The sequence below is a fragment of the Podarcis bocagei genome (assembly GCF_964188305.1).
Source record: "Podarcis bocagei genome assembly, chromosome: 8".
NCBI classification, from domain to species: domain Eukaryota; kingdom Metazoa; phylum Chordata; class Lepidosauria; order Squamata; family Lacertidae; genus Podarcis; species Podarcis bocagei.
The window spans coordinates 68,833,480-68,859,842 of record NC_138133.1 but is presented as its reverse complement, the minus strand read 5'-3'; the positions used below and the strand labels follow the sequence as shown (position 1 = coordinate 68,859,842).

General features: G+C 39.0%; 1 protein-coding gene across 6 annotated transcripts in view; it reads right to left on the bottom strand.

Annotated features, from left to right (window-relative positions):
• VPS13B (vacuolar protein sorting 13 homolog B) overlaps nucleotides 1-26,363 on the bottom strand; it is a 368,719-nt gene that overhangs the window by 167,990 nt on the left and 174,366 nt on the right. For 4 of the 6 annotated variants that reach the window (XR_014010614.1, XM_081204222.1, XM_081204224.1 and 1 more), the window contains exons 23-29: nucleotides 25,663-25,897; nucleotides 22,247-22,467; nucleotides 16,062-16,268; nucleotides 10,265-10,436; nucleotides 9,098-9,212; nucleotides 6,241-6,382; nucleotides 3,283-3,691 (exon numbers count right to left, since the gene is read on the bottom strand). Coding sequence is in view for 5 of the 6 variants with exons in the window: in XM_081204222.1 (XP_081060348.1) it covers nucleotides 3,283-3,691; nucleotides 6,241-6,382; nucleotides 9,098-9,212; nucleotides 10,265-10,436; nucleotides 16,062-16,268; nucleotides 22,247-22,467; nucleotides 25,663-25,897 (1,501 nt within the window). In the remaining variant the exon portion in view is untranslated. Of the gene's footprint in view, nucleotides 1-3,282; nucleotides 3,692-6,240; nucleotides 6,383-6,906; nucleotides 6,974-9,097; nucleotides 9,213-10,264; nucleotides 10,437-16,061; nucleotides 16,269-22,246; nucleotides 22,468-25,662; nucleotides 25,898-26,363 lie in introns of all 6 variants that reach the window. The other 2 variants (XM_081204225.1, XM_081204226.1) reach the window with 1 other exon arrangement.

The window sequence follows — 26,363 nt, the reverse complement described above, 5'->3', positions numbered from 1 at the left end:
CCCCCACAAAGCTTAATGGGAAAGAAAGAAGTATTTCCCTATTGGCAAAGCTATGCCCTGAGTCCTTATTCGTGGACTAGCTGCTGGAAGAATGGAAAAGAATGTTGGGTATTGACATATGAAAGCTTACTGATTACCTAATAAGTGTTTAATTGTTTTTTAGAGATCTTAATAGTTTAAGGTAAAGGTAAAGGTACCCCTGCCCATACGGGCCAGTCGTGTCTGACTCTAGGGTTGTGCGCTCATCTCACTTAAGAGTCCGAGAGCCAGCGCTGTCCGCAGACACTTCCAGGTCACGTGGCCAGCGTGACGAAGCTGCTCTGGCGAGCCAGCACCAGCGCAGCACACGGAAACGCCGTTTACCTTCCCGCTATAAAGCGGTACCTATTTATCTACTTGCACTTAGGGGTGCTTTCGAACTGCTAGGTGGGCAGGAGCTGGGACCGAAGGATGGGAGTTCACTCCGCCGCGGGGATTCGAACCGCCGACCATACGATCGGCAAGTTCTAGGTGCTAAGGTTTTACCCACAGTGCCACCCGCATCCCTTAACTGTTTTAGCTCTTATTAAATATTGTGCCTATGCCATCATTGCAGTTACTTTTAACACAGCTACTAAAAAAATACAAGGTATATTGTGAAGAAATAAAGAAGTGAACATGTATTTCAGTACAGAGACCTGCACTCTGTATCTTGTAACATTTCTTTTTGCCCATGAAGGATTTTATGACATTTTAGAAGCTGACAATGACATCCGATATATATACATACAGTTGGGCCTAGTGTTCTCCACAAGCCTATGCTTTGAGGATGTATGTAAGCTTTCAATCCCTTTTCCCCATCTGTGGCCACCCAGTGAGATATCGCAGACAACTTGTTTTGAAAGCTAAGCTTTCAGCTACAGATGCTAAGAGTGTGGTGAGTGCTAAGTACTTTACTAAATAACACGTTGCTTGATGTGGAAAGAACAAGCAAACTTCACATGCAGCTCAGAAGACTCATGTGTATGTGTGTTGTGTACATAAAAGCTGGCTTCTGCAACACCACTGAGATGCGTCCAGGATGAGTCAGACAGTCATACTGAGGCTATGATTAACAATCTGGACACACAGCTAATGAATAAACCAAGGCAGGGGTGTGGGTGTGTCAGGCAATGCTATCAAATACTTATGAAATACATCAAAAATCATTAAGGAACTGCACTGAAGATAAGGTATAATAAACTATTTGGGGAAATAGGGTTGGGAGGCCATGGCTATGTGGGAAGTTAAGTGGACAAAGCATTTGTATTTTAATCAGGCTAAATAGATACTCATTTTTTTTCCAGTTACAAATACTTTGGTAGATGTCTAAGCTAACCTCAAGAACATTTTTCTTTTTAAACTACAGGACATTTATGCTATCAAATTTACACAACTTGTAAATCATCAAACTTAGCTTCTTAGTGGTGCTGATTTGACTCCTGGGGCTCCTTCTAATTCATCTGTAGACTTTTAAAGTAAGTCTGTTAAATAAATGTAGCTCTAAGCATCATATTTCATGCATGCTTTCACTGATGATCGAATAAAGTATCATTCAGCAACACCCAACTGAACTAACATTGCTACAGCTTTTGTGAAGAAGCATGTGCAGAATGATAATCCTATGAACAGCATTAAAAAAAAAATCTTCCTGTAGTATGTAGCCCAACAATAGGCAAACTGACTAATTTGGGCTTTGAGAGTAGGAACACAAAGCAAATCTATATGAATTTTGAATATCACTGTATATCAATGAAGTGGACATCTGTCTATTTGTCTGCCTCCCACCACAAAATAGGCATTAGCACATTTGTCACATTTAACAAACGAGTCTGACATGATTTCCTTTTTGGGAAATTTCAAATGGAATTTCCATTTAGGATCTTTTGCTCTGTGTGAAGCCACTTTCAAGATCACGGGAAACTACTCTAGATCAAAACGCAATTAATTGATTTGTCCAAAAAGCACCAATTATTAATTACTTAGCAGAAAACAATTTTACCCACACAGAAGACTAAGCAAATCCTTGGAAGAAGATGGAGAAAACAAGCTAGTCTTCTAGGTCCCTAACAGAAACGGGGTTAGGGAAACAGAAACGGGGCTGGCAAGGGGGAGACGTCTAGAAGACGAGGGACAACAGATCCTATCTATTACTGACTACTGGCTGTGCTGAAATTGGAGTCTAGCAACTTCTGGAGGGTCACAAGTTTCCTATTAGAACGCTTGTTTGCTGTCTTTCAACGTGTTCCATCAAGACAGGAAGTGAAAAGGCAGGTGGCTGCCAGGTAAAATAATGAGAAGTAGGCAGAACTCAAAATGGTATAAAGTGGGATGGGGTGCCTTCCTGTTACTTTTCAATGGCCATGACTGAGCGAATTTGAAACGAAGCCATCTAACTAGCTTTCTTCTCCCACTTCAAACTCTGACAATAAAAAACTTCCTGGAGCAATCAAGACATATCCCTGGGAAGGGGAGGGATAGTTGAGCACTCTAGAAAGCAATTGTACAGTGGAACCTAGGCTGTCAAACGTAATCTGTTCCGGAAGACCATTCAACTTCCAAAACATTCAACAGCCAAGGCACAAAGGGCTGCCGGCAATTTCAATGGTGAAAATTGAGAAATGCGCCTCAGAAGCCGTTCAACTTCCAAGGCGTGTTTGAAAATGGAAGCAATTACTTCTGGGTTTTCGGCATTCAGGTTCCGAAACGTTCGGCTTCTGAGACGCTTGAAAACCGAAGTTCCACTGTACATTCTTTAACAACTGCTTGTATCTTTATGCATGCCTGAAACTCGTATGTTATGTAGAATACAGAGGGCAAATTGAGGTTTACTGCCCATTATTATGTCAAAACCTTAGATTTAATTAAGCATACTAGATATAGACAGTGTATGAATCCACTTCAACCACTGATTTGACACAGTAGAGCTGAGCACTGAACGAAAGGCCAAAAATATACACATATAACAAAAGCACAGTAGTCATTTGCCACAAGTGTTTCCCTGGAAAGGTTAATTAGAGGAAACCTGGAGAGGTCACTGCAGAGGTAGCTACCTGAGCTGACATGAATTCTATGACTGGAAAGGCAGGCAAGGCTTTTTTTGGACTTCTAAAGGATTTTCTCTAAAATTTGCAAATCAGTAAAACTGGAGAACAAGCCAATGAGGACCCTTCATAGATATATAGTGGAGACAGCATTTTCATGAACAACAGTATCCAAGAAAAATATTTTTATTGTATTAATATAAGGTGGAGAATATAGTACCTTCAATATTGTGCTGCAATTCCTCCATTTTGGGGGAAAAGATTCTGATTACGCCAGTATTGATATAAATAAGCGGCAAGTTCCGAGATGTGAGAATATGAGTCCTCATAGGTTGGCCTGGCGATTTTCTTTTCTCTTTTTGGCTTCTTGGCAGTTTTGCCTGAAATATACTTGCAATTGCATTGAGAAAAGGAAAACAGAGGACAACATCAAATGCCTGAGCCGAGAGAAGAATCTCATGAAGGAAATGAGGAGAACCATCAGTGAAACTTTCAGATAATTTATGCAAAGTTCTTCGCTCATTTCTTGAAATCAATTTGTGACGGACATTTTTGGTAACTGCCTTTGTGTAAGTCAGTGACAGAAATCCATGTTGCTGATGAGAACCATCCAAAAGTTTTGCAGTTGCCTGTATCAGGAAATAGAAATTGTGAGAAATAAGTAATCCATTTGCACTGTGTAAAAATTAGGAGAACTTTTGTCAAACAACCCTTTCATTTTTTATTTCTTTTCAGCTATACACTTCCCTGAACATCAGATGAAAAGGTCTCTGTGAATATGTAGTACATGTTAACTACCATGGCTACTCTTAGAACTGATTCAAATACAAATATACATACAATTGATATTTTAAAATGCATTTGTTTCAGATCAGGGTATGCTGACTTTGACATCTTTCTGTTCAGATGCAATGAACTATAGCAAGCTTCAGGCTCACATGCCTCATTGACCTCATTTGTGTGCAAGAGCAGAATGAAAGTTTCCCCTTTTAGTTTTCAATATACAGCTGTTTTCTATTACATCCAAATTCTGAAAACTATGGTTTAATCTTGATTTGCCAACAAGCCACAGTTAAAATAACCTGGACTTGGAAGTATGGAGGTATTCAAAACCAAGAATGGAAGCTTTGATTTCCCCTTTGCACACAAAGAAGGAGGCAGAGCTCACTACAAGTCACTGTCATAGCATTTTGTCTGAACCAGACCTTCTGAATGAAGATTTGACCTAATATCCATTATGTTCCTACTAGTTTGAAAAGACAAATGTGAAAAATGCATCTATTTTGGTGCAAAACAGAGTAATGCTAATCTTACTGGAAATGGCAACGGTGGGAAATTTGACTTTCTGTGCTTGCAGAGAACCAAAATCCCACCAAAGCCAATAGCAGAATAGTCAACGAATTGACTCTATGAGGTCTAATCCAAATTTCTGCAGGAACCCCATTCATTTCAATAACAGTGGAATTTCCATTCATACAATGGAAATGAGAATGTGCAACCCTTTGTGTGCAATCAATGGGGAAATCCTTGTTTAAACAGGAGCTTTGCAAATAGAATAATGTTCCTGTACGTTCAATGAATTTGGACATATTCTTTTTATGTTCTACTAAGACACATGTATCTCGGCCCAATTAGCTAATAGCACAAATGGCTCTTTATACATTTTCAAACAATGTCATTCAGATACACTTGATTATTTAGTTACATTTATGCAAATTTTTTTTAATGGTAAAGAATTAGTAAATTAGCTTCATTTGTGTTAGAATGAAGTAACTCGGATAAGTAGCAACAGTAATTTTGAATGTACATGTTCTTGACAGAAAATAATCATGGAGAACAGAACTTCCACTAACTAATAATAATAATAAGAATAATAAGAATAAGAATAACCTCCCTTGCTGGGTTTCTTAACTGATGCTGGGTCTGTTCATTCATTACTCTCCATGGGGGGGGGGATCTCAACTTAGTTAAAATGTCAGGCTCTTTCTCACCTCGAGCTCTTGAAAAAGTAACAAGGGGACCAGACTATACTGTGTTTATGTGAATGCAGTGTCTCCCTGGCTATTTGATCTGTTGAATGATAAGGACATTTTCAGTTAGGTGGTCAGGGAGACACCATAATCAAATAGTCAATTTTTTTTTTCTGCCACAGGAGAGGAAGGTGTGATTACACACCACAGGTTGACACTAAGTTGAAATTTCTCACTGGAAAGTAACATGTGATTTACTCCCAATAAATGGAACATCTTAAGATTCACATCTTAAATATACAAATATAAATAATCCATATGTGGATGTCTGAAATTTTGACCCTTTGTAAAAATCTACATGTCGTACGTAGATGCACTGGTCCGTTAGGGAAAAAACCCCTAAAGGCACAGTCAGTGTTTTTCCCCGGGGGGGACGGGGACACAGGAGTACGCATAGCCCTAAACATTTTGCGAATCTTTGTACTTTTGTCCATTTACTGCATTTATTTTTCCAGATCTGAACTATAAAATGGTGATTTTCTTGAGTCAAAATGAGAGTAAGCATTTTTTAATTATCATTTTTAAGGGAAAAAGCACTGGCCACAGTAGAATAACCCATTTTCCCCAGACCAATTGTTGGTATCCAAAGTCACAAAAATTTGGTAGTCTATGTATTTTTAAAGCTGAGAGTAGTTCTCTCCACCCACGTCACTTTTTTTGGCTGCTTAATCCACAGTGTCTGAAGAAGAGTTCTGGACAACTTTAAAGCCTCGTCACTAGTTTGTGGCATTTTAGCTGGACCTAATAAAACCAATTATCTGCAGCTTTGAATTTTAGTAATGTGTTTGCTTAAGCCATGCTCAGAGCAGAGCCACCAAAATCAATGGACTCAAATATTTCAGGAGTTATCCAGAACCTATGCATGATAGCATAAAACATCAAAGTGACCTCTCCTTTAGGGTCACATTTGTAACATACAAAGATGCTCAAGTGAATATTCTTCCTTTGCTCTGCAGCCGTCCTTTTTCCCAACTGTGTAGAAAGACCACACTTCTTGCCAGAACATTACTGGGGGAGAGAGGCTATTTTAGAACAAAATAAAAACACCAGCTTGATAAATAAGCTTTTGAATGAGTAGCTGTTCATCATTCTAAACTACTGTTTGTTAATGGAAGTTCTGTAATATACATATTGCATTGATTTCTTACAGAGGGAAAGAAGCCAGAGAAGTTACTGAAAGGGTCCTGCTTGCTGACGGGTCGAACCAACAATGTACGTCTGTTCAGCTTGTCAGTACAGGAAAGGAAGACACCTCCACATTTCCCCAGAGACCAAGAGTCTTCCCCAAAGCTTGAGGTGATGCAGGCAAAAAAGCAAAAAACAAATATAAAGCCATAAGGGGGGGAAATCATATATTTAAAAATTAAGCTGAATTCGGCCAATATCCATTGCAGGCTTTGCAAGTCCTTCACCTCAAAAAACACAATTCAATCAAAAGAAGGAAATCATAAATCATAAACTTGAAACTTGCCACAGTCTAATTATTTGGCAGGAGAATAAAAAATTATCAGGAATTAAAGTAGAGCAGGACTCTCCCTAGGTAATGACTAAGTGTAATTTGATTTGCAATTAATTATAAAAAGGGAACAGAAGCTTTATTAGAATGGAAAGAGATGGAGTGCAAGAACTAATGGACTTAAAAGTTGGAAATTGTATTTTCTCCTTTTCCACAAGAACAAATTGACCTTTTAAAAGCTATTGGTGGTTTATACCACAATTCTTGCAGTCCTTCGCCCTTCTGCATGAGAAAAAAAATGTATAGATTTTAGGATAGTTATTTGGTTAAATATCTTATTCTGCTACAAAAATCTCACCACAAGTTTTTCTTTGCATTGTAGGAATATGCCTTCAAAAAGTCCAGACTGCCAACCTTCTCCTGGTCTGGAAAACACAACATTCACCTTATCTGTTCTCTGCAGCTGGTCAGAATCTATACATTTAAACTACATGAAACTATATTTTAATATTTTAAAAAATATATATAGTAGTCATTCTGATTTGCAAACCAAACTGTACAAACCCACCAGTGTTAAGCCATTTTACACTGGAAGATTAACATCAAGAAAAGAATACTACTATTTTTAATACGGAATTTAGCCAACTGAAACCCCTCAGCATTTGCACTAAATCTGTAGATAGAAAGAGTATTTTAATAATTTGGATAGATATATGAAAAACATGCTGAATTAATTACTATAATATATGTGGGTTGTTGTTTTTTTAAAAAGTTACACTATTGGAAGAATAAGAAGAAAAAACTAAGAAAATTGTTTACTGTCAGATTGCAAGCCTTTTTTCACTAGAGCATGCTAAGGTTTCGGTGCACAGATATTTCCTAATTCCACAGGCTGCTTGTTATTGCTGCAAAATTTCACACAAGTATTGTCATAAACACAATAACTCCAGAAGGTGATAGTTAAAGTATAGTTAATGTGATATACAAAACATCAGCTTCTGGTTTCATAGTTATGAAATCCAGCTTCGTGTCTTATGCTAACCACCATGATAAAATGATTAGAAAGGTAACCTTAAATAATCTTCAGTTTGTACCATAAGACTACATATTGCTCTCCAGAGACTATGAAGGTAAATATTTGTATCAAACCTACAGATATTAGCAGAGGCAAGTTCTTTGTCACACTGAGTATATTCTTCATATTACAACTAATGCTGCTTTCTTCCATGTGGAAATTGCGGCAAAGCAATATCACTTCAAATCATCTCTTTTCTATTTGTATTATTATTACTACCACTAAAGACAGAGGTGACTAATCAGCAGCCCACTGGCCATATTTGAGAATCCAATCTGTTTTTGTGGCCTGCCAAAATGTGTAATTTCAAAAAGCACGTTAAAAATATTAGAGATTTCTATTTACACACACACACACACACACACACACACACACACACACACACTGCTATGATGCCATGGTGCCAATAGGCTTTTTGTGGGGCACCCCATGCCTCCCCATCTAAAAATTTTCCAATAATTTTTATTTTATTTGCTGGATGAGTAATGGAGTGATAAAAATATTTTATTTAAAACTGTGTAGAATAGCTGATGGGAAAGACCTTTGGAAGCTTTGAGAATTGGAAGATGGAAGCTTACTAAGTGAGTTGTAATTCCTCTTAACTTTTCAGAACGCAGGAAATTAGATCACCATTGCTGACAGCCTCCCCCTCTGCTGAACCTCAGTTGTGCTTCATGCCAATGCTGAGCATAATGTACAATAAAGGGAAGGAGAATGAAAGAAACAAAGAACACCCCAGAACACAGACTCTGTAAGGAAGGGGGAGGGAGTGCAGAGGCCCAGTTAAGAGAAGATTAGCATCTATATGTGATTAGTGGCAACCACCTAGCAGAGTGTGGCCCTGGACACCACCAAGGGACTCAGCTCAGAATAATGTTCATGGTAAGTTTCCAACACTGTATTCTAAGATGAGCGTGGGAGGTGCCTTTGTGATATATACCCCAGCTAACCTCTGATAGGTGGCCATGTATGGTCTACTACAGCAATCGTCTCCCAGAGATGTATGGTAGAAAAGGCAGGTGAGGATGTTGGCTGCTCTAGTGGAATGTGCTGTTGGATAGTGACATTGAGGTTAAAAAAAGATATGTATGCACTGGAAAGGGGCAAGTGGGTACTATTCCAGGCAACGCAGGAAATGAAACGGAGGTTCAGCAGAGGGAGGAGCTGCTGGCAAAAAGAAGGAGTTAATCTCATTCTCTGCTTTCTAAGTGGTAGAAAGAACCCCTTGACATCTCTAATGCTCAACTCAGAGCTGTAGTTATCCTCACAACCACTTTCGCACTTCAGCCGTGCCCACTTTAAGATGCAGCCCCTGAAATGTTGATCATGAGTCAATACCTGAAATGGGTTAGCCACCCCAATAAAGATGAAGAGTAAAATGTTACTACATGAGCACTAACAAATAATAATAATAATAATAATAATAATAATAATAATAATAATAATAATAATGCACATAAGGTGTGGTCGCTACCTGTTTCTGTAGTGATCAATATTGAAGCTTTCTATTTTACATTTGACTTTAGTGTAGACATCTTGTACATCTACTGAGGCACTGAGGTCTTCTAATTCACCAACAACACATATTTCTGCAGTATAAATAAATATCCAATGAAAATAAGCCATGAGTTCGAACCCTTAAGAAGTTGTCATTTTATATATACATCGACCACATTTTATTTGAAGTTCTCTACCCCAAAAATTAAGTCTTCCTATACAGCTATTGCAGGTATTCCATAAAAGGCGGCAAGTTGGCTTGCAAAGGAATAGCTCTGCAGCTAATTCTGGCTGCTTGGCGCTTGACTGCACACCCTGCATTTAGCAGGGATCAGTTGCATTTGGGGGCTCTCAACTGGAAACTCCAAAGTGCAGCTGATCCATGCAGGGGTTGCAGTCAGTGCTGATAAGCTTTTGCCAGGGATAGACTGCACTCTGGAGTTCCTGAGTGAGACCGACACGAGGGGAGCTTGCATTTGGTACCAAGTTTGAAGGGCATCAAACACAAGCCCTGCTTGTCAAGGAACAGCTGAGACCATACTTTGAGGCCTCCTTCTCTCTGCAGTGCCTTCTGCCCAGGTGGTTATGGAATTCAGTGGAGCGTTATGGGAGGTGAGACTGGGGGCTGGGGGGCTGCAATGGAAAAGTGGAATCTTAAAAAGCGCTCTCTACAACTTATTCTGATAGGAGTCCCAGATCTTTCTGTGAACACAAGGAGCCCTTCCATTTGTAGGAGGGCAATTCTGGATCCAACCCCAAATATATAAGCAATCTCCAAGCAACCATAAAAAAGCAGCATTTGCCAAATAGTAATCTGTTGCAAAGGTTGGATGTACTGGCTGGAAAAAGGAGTTAGTCGCAGATGCACTGGGGATGGAGAGTAGCAAGTTAAGATTTTAATCTTTCTGGGCTTATCTTATTATTTAAGTGGATGGGATTCTATATTTGTTTTGTCATTTTAACTGTAACGTACCCTGAGCTTTCACTGTTGAGTTTGACTTAAATATTCAAATAAATAAGTCTGAAGACTGTAGATTTAGGACTCCCAAATGCCATCTCTGTTAATACTAGAAGACTTTTTGGAACAAAACTGCTAGGTAACTTCAAATTACTAGTTTTGTTTTATAAATTCTGTATGCAATACCTGTTCCTTTACTTTCTGGATCTGGTGCAAATAACTTTACAGTGAGTTTTGGCAACATCCATTGCATCCATAAGCTAACACGTCCACTTGATACGCCAATATTGCTTGTTGTTTGTTCTAAGGTAACAGAATCCGAGAACGGAGAATCATCACCACCTTGTAGAGATTCACCCTGCCAAAAACCCAAACCCCAAAACATTAGTAGAAACCTAACACAAATGTATCATATTCAGATCCAATCTATATAAAATACATTTGTAATATGCTTTTCTGTATGATCTTGTTCATTTTTGTTGTGTTTATATCTCTTTCTCCTGCTCCCTAGATATAAAAAAGACCATGGAAGATTCAACAGAACTACAATGCAGAGGCAGAAAAGAGTGGGATTTTGGCTGAGTATGCCTGAAGGTGGTAATGGGCTGGATGAAACACAAGACACTGAAGCTGAATCCCAACAAGGCAAAGGTGTTGTGAGTTGATGGTTCTCAGGTCCAATAATTGAGTAAATGGCCTCTTTTGGATGGGGTTGTATTCCTTTTGAGGCAACAGGTACTTAACTTCAGGGTACTCCCTGATCCAATTTTCTCAACTGAGTTTGAAGTAGTGTCAGTGTCATGGAGTGCCTATTCTGGTTCATCAGCTACTGCCATTCCTAGATGGAGAAACTCTGGCCACAGTAACCCATGCATTGGTGACCTCCCGGCAAGATTACTATAATGCACTCTAAACTGAGCTGCCCTTGAAGATGCTGTTGGTGCGAAATGCAACTGCTAGAATATTGTCAGGTTCAGTTGTCCAGAACAATATAATAGTACTTCTGAAGAGTTTGTACTGGCTGCCTACATGCTACTGAGCCCAATTCAAGATATACTGCAGGGGTGTCCAAATGGTCATTTAGTGAGCAATCCTTTGTTGTCTGCTGCAACGCTGCGTCTGTCTGTTAGAGGCTCAACAACTCTGAACTCCTTTCCCCTCAAAAATGGGTAGATCACTGCCACTCCCCCCCCCCGGGAGTAGATGGCAGTCTCTTGGGAGTTGGACGTCCCTGATATAGTGCTACTTAAGTCCCCCCCTCCTTCCCACCACTCTTTTGTAACTAAACAACCTACACCCATCATTATATTTTCACTTTCTTGAATCAAGTTTTTCCTCAAAAAATTCATCTAAATTTCATATAAACATTTGAAAACCAGTTACAATGCATTTGACTTGGTCAGGCACAAAAGCATGTAACAGACAAATAACTTGGGATGAACACTAAAAATTAAAAGCGACGAAGAGTCAGAATCAACCTTCTTTCTGCAAGAGGAACGTATGGATTTACCATAACAGAAGTAAACAAATGTATCTTATTAGGAGTCAAAGTATTACTTGTTTAAAACATGAAAACAGAAGTAAACAAATGTATCTTATTAGGAGTCTTATTACAAATGTATCTTATTAGGAGTCAAAGTATTACTTGTTTAAAACATGAAAACGTGTTCTCTGTTGGTCCAAAAGTGAAGTTCAAGTCAGTTTTGATGTTCTCTGGATAGGTTTGCTGCTCCCAAGTGATTTAATTTTAATAAAAGAATTCTTTTCCATGTGCTTGAAAGCAGCAGCATTGCAGAACTTCTTTGTTGATAATTTTCAGAGTTAGATCTGCCAAACTATAGTTTATAGACTCTCATATATATATATGGCAGCAGCTGAGGAGGCTCCTACGCTCATCGCATATATATGATTTTTTTACTGACCTAAAAATGATTCATTTTCATGACAAAAGATCTATCCTAACAATAGTAAACAAAAAGTTATAGAAAGAAGAAAATAACAAGGTCATGGCAAGATTTGATACTTATAAATTGGATTTTAAAAAACCTTTTGCATTCAGCTGTTTCAGACTTTAATCTGAGATGTAGGACTTCCTTCCAGAGAAATCTGTTTTGTGTTTAGCAGTTGGAAGTTACAGATATCTTTGCAATGTTTGAAGAAAAAAAAACGAGTGTGGGAAAAGGCTTCAGAATATATTCTGAATATATTAGAAATTCAATCACTCTCCACAGATAATCAACTGGTTATTAATTAGGGCATAACTTCACCTGTGGTATCATTAAGTAAATCCATGGAGCCTAACATAAATTAAGCATTTCAGAAATATTCAATCATTCTCTGCTGAAGGAATGAGTATGTAATTATCTACCACATGTTTAACTTTCAAGGACTCAAATCTGTGTTCCAGTGAATACAATAGCAAACCTAGCAAATTCTCAGAAGTACACTACAAATGTTATCTGAGCCGACAACACTTCTTAGGTAATAACTGCATGAAAATATCACATAATATCTCATTGTATGAACCAAACATTACAGAAAATCTATCACAGATGCATGGGTCATCATGCCCTTGCTTCTGAAGTATACAGAAATGTAAATTGTTCAATGTTTTTCTCATTCCTTGTCAAATATAAGAAAAGGGAAAAATGCTCAAAGATGATTGCTCAAAACATCTCCAATTTTATGGCTTAATCCAAGTTGCGGGAAGAAATGAGCAACTGCTGGTGTGACTTTAGCTGAGAATGTAAACTGCATAGAAAACTGGTTGTGCAATTAAGACAACACAAGAAAAACTGCACAGAGAAGGATTTTAATGTCCTGATTAGAACTGTCTAAAATCACGTTTCACACAAACAGCTTTGGATGCAGTTTGTGTTTTTGGAGGCCATCATAACAATAGGTCCCATGATGGGTGCCAAACTAGCTCTTCCAACCACAAAATTGAAAGCTGTCTAGACACTTTTGGACAGACTGTGGAATAATTTCTTCCTATAAATTCTAATACTATTTTTTTAAATAAGTTTAATTTTTCTATTTTTGAAATATTAGGTTCCAATCAAAATGTTAGGAATACTGACAAGGAACATTTTTATTTCTCCTTCCACTTTATTTGGAATTCCTAATCCCTCGCATGCATACTTAAGTAAATCTATGCCTTAATTTTCCACTTTGCATCCAAATCCATAAAAATGCCAGAATCTAGAAGGCTGAACTATTTCCCCACCCCTCCTCATGCCAAGCCCTAAAGTACACAGTTTAATTCTTTAGCCGGTTCTTGCAAATTGACCCAAAATAGTGAGTTTATTTTTCTAGGAGAATTTATCTTTATTCATCTGGAGGAACCAAACATATAGGACCTTCATCCTTGGCCCGCATTAAAGCTCAGGGATGATCAGAGTTTTGGGCAAATGACTGCTCTGCCTTATCAAAATAACTTCTGTGTTTCTGTTCAATCATACAGCTTCCCCAAGGACTAAACACTTCCTCAACTGTTTGTACTTAAGTAAACAGTAACAAGTGGCCTGTTGTACTCTATACTACCTTCGCTCCAATACAGGGGTGGTAAAAATGATTAACTGTTTCTAAGCTCTGGCGCTTAAGCCTCTCACTCATGTTTCCATCTTAGCCACCACCCAGTTTGAAATTCAGGAATCCTGATAGCTTTGCACACATAAGAGAGCAGCACTCCCTATCAACCTGTCAGCATGAAAAGAATTACTCACAGCTTAAATGTATAAATCATCTATGGATAGTATAAATAAATACTTCATATGCTATTTAATACAAACAATTGTTGGAGTGGGTCATACCACCCTAACTCCCCCCCCCCCGGGTTCATTTATGGAAAGACTTGTATACTTGAAAGAACTTTGAGGGGTGAAACATTTCAAAATAATCATTCTGGTCCAGAAGAGAAGTAGTATGCTTTAACTGTGAAATGTCTGAAGTCAAAAATTCATACAAAGGATGCAAGCGTATTTTTATTTGACAACGTTCAAGGCTTTAAACATAAATTGTACTGGATGTATAAACAAAACAGTAACAAATTTCAGAGCAGTGCCCCTTCCAACAATAATCTAAATATATCCAGGAAATCTTACACCGTACCATGTTCCAGTAATTGAAACATAGCTAAAGTATTATAAACCCTGATGAAACAAACTCTTTTAGACTTAATGAGTTTACTCTACTATTATTATTCACAATACAGAGTAAAAGAAGTTAATAATAGCTGAGAAACTATATTCAGATCTCAGATGATCCCTGAATCAGAGATTTATGGTCTCTAAATCTGATCTATTTTCTCATGGACACCTTTTCTTTAATAATTTCTGCAATCAAATTCTGAACCTCTGCTGTTGTTGCTCTTGTTGCCTCCCCAGCCTAAGAACGATGCAGGTGCTATAAACTGCTGCGTTCAAGGTAGGTGGTACAGTCCAAGTCAGGCACCATCACAGCCTCTTCAAGGGGGCAGAATCTACTGGTGTCTCTAGAACTATTATCCACCAAGTGAATCCTCTGAAAGTAAATCCTGGTCCATACCAAAAGATAATCCAAAAGGAACTTTTGGCAGAGTCAAGAAAGACCTTATCCCGTGTTTGGTTTTCCCATCAGCTATCAACTAATATATTTGCTCTAATGTAACCAGGAAAATGCTTCTCTGAGGAAGCAGGGGGAAAGTTTATTCCTTGCTCCCTTTTTAAATAAAGCTACCACCCTGGAATTAGAATGCCATGAGAGAGACTGAAACATAGCTTTCCAATATGGCCTACTTAAACAAATCATTACAAAACATAGTATATTTTTACTATCAATTTGCAGAGCAATTGGCTAGGTGTTCATGGAAACCTATTGAGTCAGATCTGATGTTAGAAGAAAGCTAGCTGAAGCTAAAATGAGGTAATTTATGAGTACCAAAGTACAATAAAAATCTAGGTTGTTGGGTGGTGGGTTTTTTTGCTTAAAGTAGAAATTGCCTAAAGCAGTTTTGCTGAACCTATGGCCCTCCAGATGTTGTTGAACTCCAACTCTCATCAATCCTGCGGGTCAGAAATGATGGGAACTGGAGTTCAACAACATCTAGGAGGGCCACAGATCCCCCAACCGGGGCCGAAACTGTTTGAAAGAAGGAAGGAAGGAAGGGGAAAAGGAAAAGGAAAAGGAAAAGGAAAAGGGAAAGGGAAAGGGAAAGGGAAAGGGAAAGGGAAAGGGAAAGGGAAAAGGAAATCATTATCGGACAGGCATTCCTTTAGAATTTTGCTTTGTTTCCCCCATGGGCAAAGCTTACAAATCACATATAGGTTTTGCCATTGGCTTAAGTAGGATAGTTAGACCAGACTTGGTTGAGTTAATATGAAAACAAGTGAGATGGTTATATATAGATCCACCTAAAAGAGACAGGGAATGGCATTCTATCTGCAGCAGCACAAGATGGCTCTTCATGTTTCAGGATGATAGTCAATATAATTTGCAACTCCATCCAGAAAGTGCAAACTAAAAGCGTGCCCCACAAGACAGTGGGAGCCAAGAGTGATATGGCTGCTTCATTCAGGCAGGAGCAAAAAGCTGATTGGGAGCTGCCCACATTCCCAAAGAGCTTCTTTTCTTGCCTCGTGACCAATCCAGTGACCTCATGATACCAAGAGGAGAACTGTGGCTGATCAAAGGCAGAAGCAACAGCTTCCAATCTCCTCCTCGCTGCTGCACCGGGATAGTGAGGGGGTGGGGAAGGACAAGCCTAAGGCTCACTGCACCTCATTTACGTGACAATAAACCATGAACACATTCATAATGTTCTTATTTGTATCACTTCTTTCTGTCTTGTGAAGGTTTGATGTTGAGCATGATTCATTATACCTCAATGAATATTTATCCATGTTCATTTATTTACATCTTTTATCCTATTGATTCCTATTTGGTCACTTGCTCAGACTCTTAGCCAATTACCATAGCATGTCAATATAATTTTTAATTCCCGTACCTCTGTAGTTGTCCCAATGTCAGCAGATGGGCTACATGTGCTGGTATCTGGTGGAGCTGTCCCAACACTACTTTTGACAGGGGAGCCTGGAGGTGCAGGTCCTGAAGTGGATTCTGTATAAGCTGGAGGGTGGTGCAAAATACCCTTCTTCTGAGTCTTATTCCAGACTTTGTTCATTATATCTGCTAGTTCATAGAGCAGCTGCACCTTAAACGGGAAAAAGGTAATAAGGTTCAGCAAATCATTAAAACTTCAAGATTTTATAATGTAAAAATCCCAACCTCAGCATTTTTGCTATGGTAAAAAGCATGTAACAAATGTAAAAGTACAGTATAAAAATGCAAGCCCTATGCAAGGTAGAGTTTTAATAAATACTTTTTTTTAAAAAAATACACTTTTTCACAGGCTCTTATAAATGCTCATCCCATTCAGTGGACTCACAACAATCTCAGATTCTAAAAACAAAGGCAATATAGTTTGCAAAATGCGAAATTATTTGTTCATGGTAGATATGAAGCTGTTCTCAGTATGCAGGGGGGAAAAGTCTCTTGGAATGTGTCTTTTCAGTATTCACAAAACACTCTGTATAACTGTGCATTGTCTGACTCAGTTCTAAGGTATTTACACAAGGCTTCACAAATAAGCATTAATCATAGAATCTGTATGACATCAGTTTGCCACATACTGTATTTTAAAAAGAACAGGGAATCTGCAAACACAATACATAAGCAGATGCACAGCTGGACACCATACCCAGCTTGCCATTATTTGAGGGTGAGGGGAATCAAAATGTTCATATATTATAAAGAAGCTTCAGCCTCGGGACATATCCAGAGAATGACGTTGGCTTCTAATGTGGGCAGAACAGATGCAGAAAAACACTGTTGTCAGTTTAAATTTGATAGAAAACAGGACTTAATTTTGTACATCTGAGAATATGATTTATCCTCAGGTTTTGGTTTCACTGTCTTTATATAGCTACAGCGCTGGAGGTATTTGTTTTTTGTAAGAGCCCAAAATTCCTCTCAATTAATATTTTAATGTTTAATATTTAAATCAAACATTGATAGAAAGCAGTCCTCATGCAATTTGTCATACAGCTTTTTGTAAAGAGGGGTACTTTTTTAAATTTATACATTTAACACTTTCAGTATTTACATAGGTAACTGTCAGAAGGAAATTGATTATGGCACATATGGATGGCAGCACAGCATAAATCTAATATTGTTAACATTGAAAAATATCTGACTTATTTCTAGTATACTTTGATAAGCTGATCAAGTGTCAATGATTCACGCAAGCCCTCTCTCCCAGTCCCCTGTGGAGTGAAAATACTTTCTGAAATTTCATTATTAGGCCACAGAAAAGATAGAGTGATACCTTGGTTCTCGAATTTAGTCTGTTCAACTCTCAAAACGTTCAAAAACCAAGGCATGGCTTCCAATTGGCTTCACTCAAGCGGAAGCCGCGTCGATGTTTGGCTTCCGAAAGATGTTGGAAAACCAGAACACTTACTTCCGGGTTTTTGGCATTCGGGAGCCAATTTGTTCATCAACTAAGCCGTTCGAGAACCAAGGTACCACTGTACTTCTTAAAATCTTCACTGTATTATGGCAATGTGAGTATTAAATAATGCAATGACTTCCTGCTGAAAGCTACTAACAAATAGGATCCTAGCCTGAAGAATAAAAGCTCCTTCCTGGTAAAAATCCTCTTTCAGCACCAATGTTACTGCAAGTAATGGTTTCCTAACCTTCACTGACAAAAGCCTAGAAACTGACAGAGATGATTTTGTGGAGGATTTTGTTACCTCAAGCCAAATTCCAATGTACCTTGGAGCACAAGACTGTCCCAAACAAAACCATGTGAGTTGTGTCAGGAGAAGACAAAACTATATATAACCTGTTCCCTTGATCAGTTTTTGCATGATAAACCATGTGAGACTCCATGCGACGGTCACCTCCAGGTTTGACTACTGTAATTCACTCTACGCAGGGCTGCCCTTGAAGCTGTCCCAGAAACTCCAGCGGGTGCAGAATGCTGCAGCGAGGCTCCTCACGAGGTCTCTGCCATGGGAGCGTATTCACCCAGTGCTTTTCCAGCTGCACTGGCTCCCGGTGGAGTACAAGGTCAGGTTTAAGGTGCTTGTTTTGACCTTTAAAAGCCCTTCACTGCCTAGGACCCTCGTACTTACGGGACCGCCTCTCCCGGTATGCCTCATGGAGAGCCTCAAGGTCCATAAATAGCAACACCCTAGTGGTCCCGGGCCCTAAGGAAGTTAGATTAGCTTCAACCAGAGCCAGGGCCTTTTCAACTCTGGCTGGAGCCTGGTGAAAGCTCTGCCTCATGAGACCAGGGCCCTGCAGGATCTGAATTCTTTCCGCAGGGCCTGTAAGACAGAGTTGTTCTGCCTGGCCTTTGGCTTGGAGCCAATTTGATTCCCTCCCCCTCTTTCTTTTTTCTTTTTCCTTTCTCCTCCTGTGATCAGGCTGCATTTTAATATTTTAATGTTTCAATATTTTAATGTTGTATTTTAATCTTGTTTTTAAGTTGTAATTATTCAACTTATTTTTATTATTGCTTGTTAGCCGCCGTGAGCCCGGCCTTGGCTGGGGAGGGCGGGGTATAAATAAAAATTATTATTACTATTATTATTATTATTATTATTATTATTATTATTATTATTATTATATTTGGATCCCTTCCAATCAGGGTTCAGGCCTCATCATGGGACTGAAACTGCCTTGGTCGCACTGGTTGATGATCTCCGGCGAGCTAGGGACAAAGGTGAGAGTTGTTTCCTAGTTCTGCTGGATCTCTCAGCGGCCTTTGATACAATCGACCATAACATCCTTCTGGACCGTCTAGAGGGGTTGGGAGCTGGGGGCACTGTTATACAGTGGTTTCGCTCCTTTCTCCTGGGCCGTGTTCAGAAAGTGGTGGTGGGGGATGAGTGTTCAGACCCTTGGGCCCTCACTTGTGGGGTGCCTCAGGGTTCCGTCCTCTCCCCCATGCTTTTTAACATCTATATGAAGCCGCTGGGAGAGATCATCAGGGGGTTTGGACTGGGTGTCCATCAATATGCAGATGATACCCAGCTCTACCTTTCTTTCAAATCAGAACCAGTGAAGGCGGTGAAGGTCCTGTGTGAGTGCCTGGAGGCGGTTGGAGGATGGATGGCGGCTAATGGATTGAAGTTGAATCCTGACAAGACAGAAGTACTGTTTTTGGGGGACAGGGGGCGGGCTGGTGTGGAGAACTCCCTGGTCCTGAATGGGGTAACTGTGCCCCTGAAGGACCAGGTGCGTAGCCTGGGAGTCATTTTGGACTCACAGCTGTCCATGGAGGCGCAGGTCAATTCTGTATCCAAGGCAGCTGTCTACCAACTCCACCTGGTACGCAGGCTGAGACCCTACCTGCCCGCTGACTGTCTGGCCAGAGTGGTGCATGCTCTAGTTATCTCCCGCTTGGACTACTGCAATGCGCTCTACGTGGGGCTACCTTTGAAGGTGACTCGGAAACTACAACTAACCCAGAATGCGGCAGCTAGACTGGTGACTGGGGGCGGCCGCCGAGACCACATAACACCGGTCTTGAAAGACCTACATTGGCTCCCAGTACGTTTCCGAGCACAATTCAAAGTGTTGGTGTTGACCTTTAAAGCCCTAAACGGCTTCGGCCCAGTATACCTGAAGGAGCGTCTCCACCCCCATCGTTCTGCCCGGACACTGAGGTCCAGCGCCGAGGGCCTTCTGGCGGTTCCCTCATTGCGAGAAGCGAAGCTACAGGGAACCAGGCAGAGGGCCTTTTCGGTGGTGGCGCCCGCCCTGTGGAATGCCCTCCCATCGGATGTCAAGGTGATGGACAACTACCTGACATTCAGAAAACATCTTAAGGCGGCTCTATTCAGGGAAGCTTTTAATGTATGATATTTTAGTGTTTTTTGGTTTCTGTGGAAGCCGCCCAGAGTGGCTGGGGAAACCCAGCCAGATGGGCGGGGTACAAATAATAAATTATTATTATTATTATTATTATTATTATTATTATTATTATTATTATTTTAAAATTGATTGGGACAAGGAAATACAGTAATTCCCAAAATCAATAGATTTTGTGGGATCTATCTTGCCCCAGACACTTTTCTTTACAGAAAGAAAATTGTGGCCAAAATTTGGGAACAGTGTTTGTAACTATGGAAGTGACACTATCCTAGAAGGGCTATAGCGTACATTTATTTCTGTGCTAAGCTCTTCAATGGAAAGTATACTTGGAGGTCTTCAACCACGTTTTTGGTAAGAAAACATTTTAAAGAGTATCTGAAACCATCTGCCAATAAACTGCTTAATTGTGGTTACAGAAGAAGAGAGAAGGAAAGTGAGTGGAGGGACGAGGAGGGAATACAAGTATCCAAAGCAGGCTCCAGATTTATGTATATATTTATAAAAATATTTCTATTCTGCCTTTCTGTTTACAAAGAGCATTCAAGCCAGCTTGCAAGACAAATCAATATAATGAAACTCAATACAAATGTTTCAAAAGCACCCTAACCAAGAACAGCATTAAACATCACAATTAATAAATTAGATTGGTTAACAAGGAGCCAGTGTTACACTTGTAGAGGCCGTAGCAGAGTGCTCTTTCTAAAACAAAAAACGAATGTAACAGTAAAACCATATACCTAAAATTCTTCTTTAGGGTTTAGCCAAATATTTGCAAGGCAAAGTAAAAGAAGATAAAAACCATCAATTGTCTTTCAGTTGCAGCATCTGTCCATTTCTGTGCCTTGCTACTGTATTATGGCAGCTTTTAATGGTGCTTTTTCATAACACTTTCTTAAGGCACAAGTAAACAAGCAATCAAGAAAATATACACATCACTCTGGCTCCTGGCTCCTTTTTATCTTGTTGTGAAGCCTGAAGGTGGTGTAGAATTCGAGATCTCACACCCCTGCTGAGAAATGCATTCTGAAACAGAGATGTCACCAACATGTGTTGAGATTCCTGAATTGCAGGGGGTTGGACTAGATGACACTCGGGATCCCTTCCAACTCTACAATTTTATGATTCTATGATTCAGAATAGTTGTGCCTGAGATGCCTATCTGCAAGCAAGCTTTTGCAAGCTGTATTGAACCTAAATCTATAACGTACACCATGGATGTATGAATGGCCTACTTTCCCATGGGAAGAGCACAAAAAACTAAAATACCCTATGTGTCGTTTGCACACAAGACACGGAAAGATACCATTTCTGTAATATGAAAGAAACACTAAACAACCCTGCAGAAGAACTAAGGTTTCACTTGCTGGTTATAAATGTATCCGATTATATTTTATTAACTGCATTTGATTATAAAGAGGGTGGTGGTTTCTATTTAGCATGTTGGTGGCAACTCTGAAGTGAACTGTTTGATCATTCCCATATATGCAGATAATAATTTAAAGAGAGACAGTACTGGTGTGAGGTCCCTTTCATTCCCAACTCTGGCAATACTACTTAAATGTTGTGGTAGCTTTGGAAACTTATCTTCAAAATTAGAAGTATAGTATAATTAAAAGCAAGACTAACAATTCAGAGATGAACAAATCTCTTTTTAACAATGTACACACCCTATTCAAATCTTATAATAGGGACCTCATCACAAGAGATAGAGAGCGCTGTTTTGAGAATCATGCTAGACACAGTTTTATGCTCCAGTTGTGGTTAGTCACCTTGGGGTCTGCATGGATGGAAAGCCAGAGTGAAAGTATATAAATACATAAAGGAATAAATAGCCTTTTGCCTTAATGGACGGTATGTTATGCTGAACGAGAACAGGTATGTGCTAATTTGCACAAAGACTACATTAGATCATTTCAACAGATGCATCCACAGTGACAGCAAAGCTGGGCCCCAACACTGAACAGTACATCTGCAAGTCATTTCACTCCATCAGCCAAAAGATGCATTTATGTGCTGTAGCTATTACACTTTGAGACGAATTTAAATTACGAAAGTTAAAAGAGCTTCAAAGCAAATTGTAATCTAATCTAAGTACAGTGATCTTGATGGCTCCTTTTTTCTGAAGCTGGGGGGAGGGGGAGAGAGAGCTTTAAAAAAAAGGTATTTCTTTTACAAAACCCAGAATAGTAATTCTTAAATCAACCATTTTTTATTTGCCCCAATAAATCAAATAAATGCACCAACCTGAGGATTTGAGCATTTTACTTCAAGAGATTCAAGGTCAACATGAAGACATACAACGAATGAGTGCCTGGATTCAGATCCTGCAGCAGGTAGCGCCTGTGACGTAACTGCTAGAGTAGAAGTGCAGCCCATTGGTTCTATTATATTCAGGGTCATTTGCTGCCCAAGAAGAGTATATATGCTGAAATGACTCAGATTAATTGTCCAAGGAAAGGCATCACCTAGTGGATCAAGAAAAAAAGCAAAATATTCAATACATAAAGAAAATATCAAAAGCTTAATACATTAAATAAATTAACCCACCTCATGACTGGACGATTCCTATACCAAAATAATAATAAAAAATAGCTCAAATCAAATAATCACCAGCAACCACACTGTGTTGTGTGGAACTTAGAATAACAAAGCTCTTATCATCTCCTGCTACATATAATACACACATCAAGAATATCTGTTAATATATTCCATATTTTGCACCTGTCCATGTGATGAACCCTGATATTGTCATTGTTTTTATAGCAATCACCCATGACTCTGCCAACATAAGTACTTTTAATTCCTACTGATTTCAGTAGGATAGATTTAAGACTATGATCTCCCCTTCAATGGGACTTAGAATAATTTGGTTTTAGATGGATTATAGCCTCCAATTTAAAGCATCTCCCGTAATGAAGAATTCTGATTACTGGGGTTCAAAAATAGATAAAACATCTAAAAATTGCTTAAAATGCCACATCATTGAGAGCAAAGTTTTTAAAGAGAACAAATATGTTTACAGGAATATGAGGAGGGGGATGTCAGTTCTGGGTAATCAGTCAATTTGAGATAATTGAACAGATTTTAGAGCTGTAGCAATTATAATCCTCCTCAGAGTAGACCCATTGGAATTAATGGATATAACTAACTTAGTTCCATTAAGCAGAAGTCGGCATACAGCTAAGGAGATGATTCTATCAGCGCAAATGTGTTTGCTATCCACCTACCTCAAGTTTGGGAAATGTATTTCCCTAACATGGAGAGCTACTATGCAACTGGAGAGTCCAAGCATGGCAACCTTCCAGACCAATAACAGTGGTAGCTGTCGGCTAAGAACACTCTCAGTAGTCCCCAAGTAATATTTCACTCCATTTACTTTGTTCGGCTCTTGGCAAAACCTTCTTAACATTTTACAGCCTGTTCTAAAGAGCTGAAATCTTGATCAACACTATCATTTACATTGTTACAAATGTACCATGAATTAAATATTTCCCTCCCTACCAACAATGGAAACTGCTGAGAGCAAGAACTCTGTTAAAGGAATGGTTATGCTTCTTCATATGGGTAGGTAAAAAGACAAATATATTTCTAATGCTTTAATGACCTAGAATCTGTTTTAAAAATGCTGATTGCCTCTGGAGGATCCCCTAAGCCTCCAGAGAAAACATTTTTGTGGGGGATGCAGGATGCAGAGGGGAGAGAACAGGAAAGAGAAGCCCCATTGCATGAGGGGCAGTTCGCTGCACAGCCAGCAATGGATGTCACCCATTATGTCTACAATACACATACAGATATATATGCCTACACATGCTTCTCTTTATATCAGGCAGGGTGGCATCAGCATTGAAAAGCAAAAAATTGTGTTTATCAGAAGCACACTGAGGTTTTCCAGTGGGGAACTGTGCTGAATGAAGATTCCACTCATTACAAACATGTGCACTGTAGCTTCATCCAAAATGTAACCTATGGGGAGTTACTGTGCTGAATGTCTACCTAGCCAAATGGTTTTGCTTTCATCCAGACTTACGGGTATTTGTACAAATTCAGCTGAGTGAGTTCCGAGAACATTAGGTAGTAGTGTTTCAAATGATGAGGTGTATGGCCACAGTTGGGTTCAACTTTTGTTTTGATCCATGTACACAGATTAGCACTAGCTTTACATAGGTAACATTTACGGTGGTTTGGTGAGTAATACTTCATAATACAAAAGGCAAGGGTAGAGATAGAATTAAATGGACACAGCTAGTTTTACTTGAGAGTTTAGAAAGAACATGTGAAGCATTTTATTTATTTATTTGCAAAAACACTGGATTTCATGAATATTGAATGCATCTTTTAATATACTGTACCTTCTGATACATCCAATCCACATTTTAAGGAAAGTCATAGAATGGTAAAGTTGTATGTGATTTTGTGCACTAAGAAAGGCCAATGGCAGTAAAACAGGCATGGCAGTTCAAGCCCTACCTATGTCCCTACCTAAATCTGAGTAAATCTGAATTTGATAGATCTTACTCCCAGGTAAATGAGATTAGGACTGCAGCCTAAACTATCATTTTAAACAACACTGCACAAATACAGATGAAACTTACGTCTATGGTTAACATAAGCTGGTTTAAGAAATTCATATACTGTACGGCCTAAAATATGGATAGCATGTATTTCCTATTCTAACAAAAATAAATAATCTACACATGTCAGTCTTTAAACCTACCACAATTGTCAGGAACGTTCCATTCAGAGCTTAATAGCAAACATAGCTCTTTCCCAAATGTTGCCATGTTATGACATGAAATTGGCAAACTATACATTTGAAAAACAGCAACTATTAATGCTGACTGTTCTCACAACTACTGTCTAGTAGAGAGGCCAAGTGCAAGGCCTGTAAAGGACATGGGGCAAGTCTTACCTCAGTTACAAACTAAACAGATGGCTATTGGGAACCACTAAACCATGAGGTATGTACTGGGAAGTCCTGGCTCAAATCTCAGTCAAAAAAACATAACCCGCCACCCCCATCACCCTTGCTGTCTCAGACCCACTGCTGCAATATGAAAATATTAGCAATGGCCTAACTGTGAGGATTACTACGATAATGTATATGAAGCATACTTGAATGACAATTATCAGTAGCAATTTTCATAGCCGCTTAAACATGACCACTGTATTTTATTCCTCTAACAGATGAAGATAGAAATCATGAAGATACCACTAAAAGGAACATCAAGTTAAGATAACTATAAAAGAGGGTACAAAATGATCAAATATTAAACAAATAAGTCTGATGGGAAAAGTTTGCAAGAGGAAGAGAATGTATGAAAGAATAGATAGATAATGATAGATAGATAGATAGATAGATAGATAGATTGTTGCAATAAACAAGATAAGCCTGGATGTTAAGGCAACTTAACCGCAGCAATAGAAAGAACGATGGCCTTCAAAAATATTAAAGACTGAGAAGTGAGAAAAACAAGTAATACAATTTCAGGAGCAAAATCACAATATATATATATATATATATATATATATATATATTTGTCATATGTAAGCATTTTGAAGGACATTTTTCAACATAAAGGTTTCAGCACGTTGGAAATGTACACAGGGAAAATGATGACCGTAGAATGAACTTTTCTCTTTTAGAATATGTTATACTCTACCTTCTTCGAGAATTGGTCTTTGCACAACAAAGGGAATTTCTTGCAAGGGCTCCATGTACTTGTGGCCAGCACTCATAACCTTTATCTGAGGTAAGCAAAGAATAAGAGTTCCCGGCATGCTAGCCTGTCCATGATACCAGCTGCGGACTGTCCCAGGAATATCTCCAGACACAATTGTACTAGGAGATGGCAGGCTGTCATTTGGAATGAACACACAGCAGGACTGAACTTCAAGCTGAAAAACAAAAACAAATCCATAAAGGGAATCTCATAAACAGACCTTAAGATGTGTTTACTGTATCTAAGCATCGCACAATAGCAAGAATCAAAATCAGCTACAAATATTTCTACAGCTTATGAACCGAATTTTAAGTGAAGGCCCCCAAGTTGCAGGTGGTTTGTATTTTGGAAATCTTTTAGAAAGAAGTCACACCTAAAGAGGTGTCTTTTTAGCCTATAAACTTGTTCAGAAAACCGTTTGTACAAAAAGCTGAATATATATCTACCTTTCCACACCTCTTTCCAAGAGAGGTGATTGATTTGGAAAGTGAACTCACAAAAAAGAGAGGAAGAAAATCCTGCTCCATTTGCCATTTATTACCTTTTTGTTAGCACTAGCTAAGGCTTCAGATTTGACTAGTAGCTCATATATTGCTACTTTTTGTTTTCTTTGTAGTTTGAGACGCTCGTGCTTCGTGAAG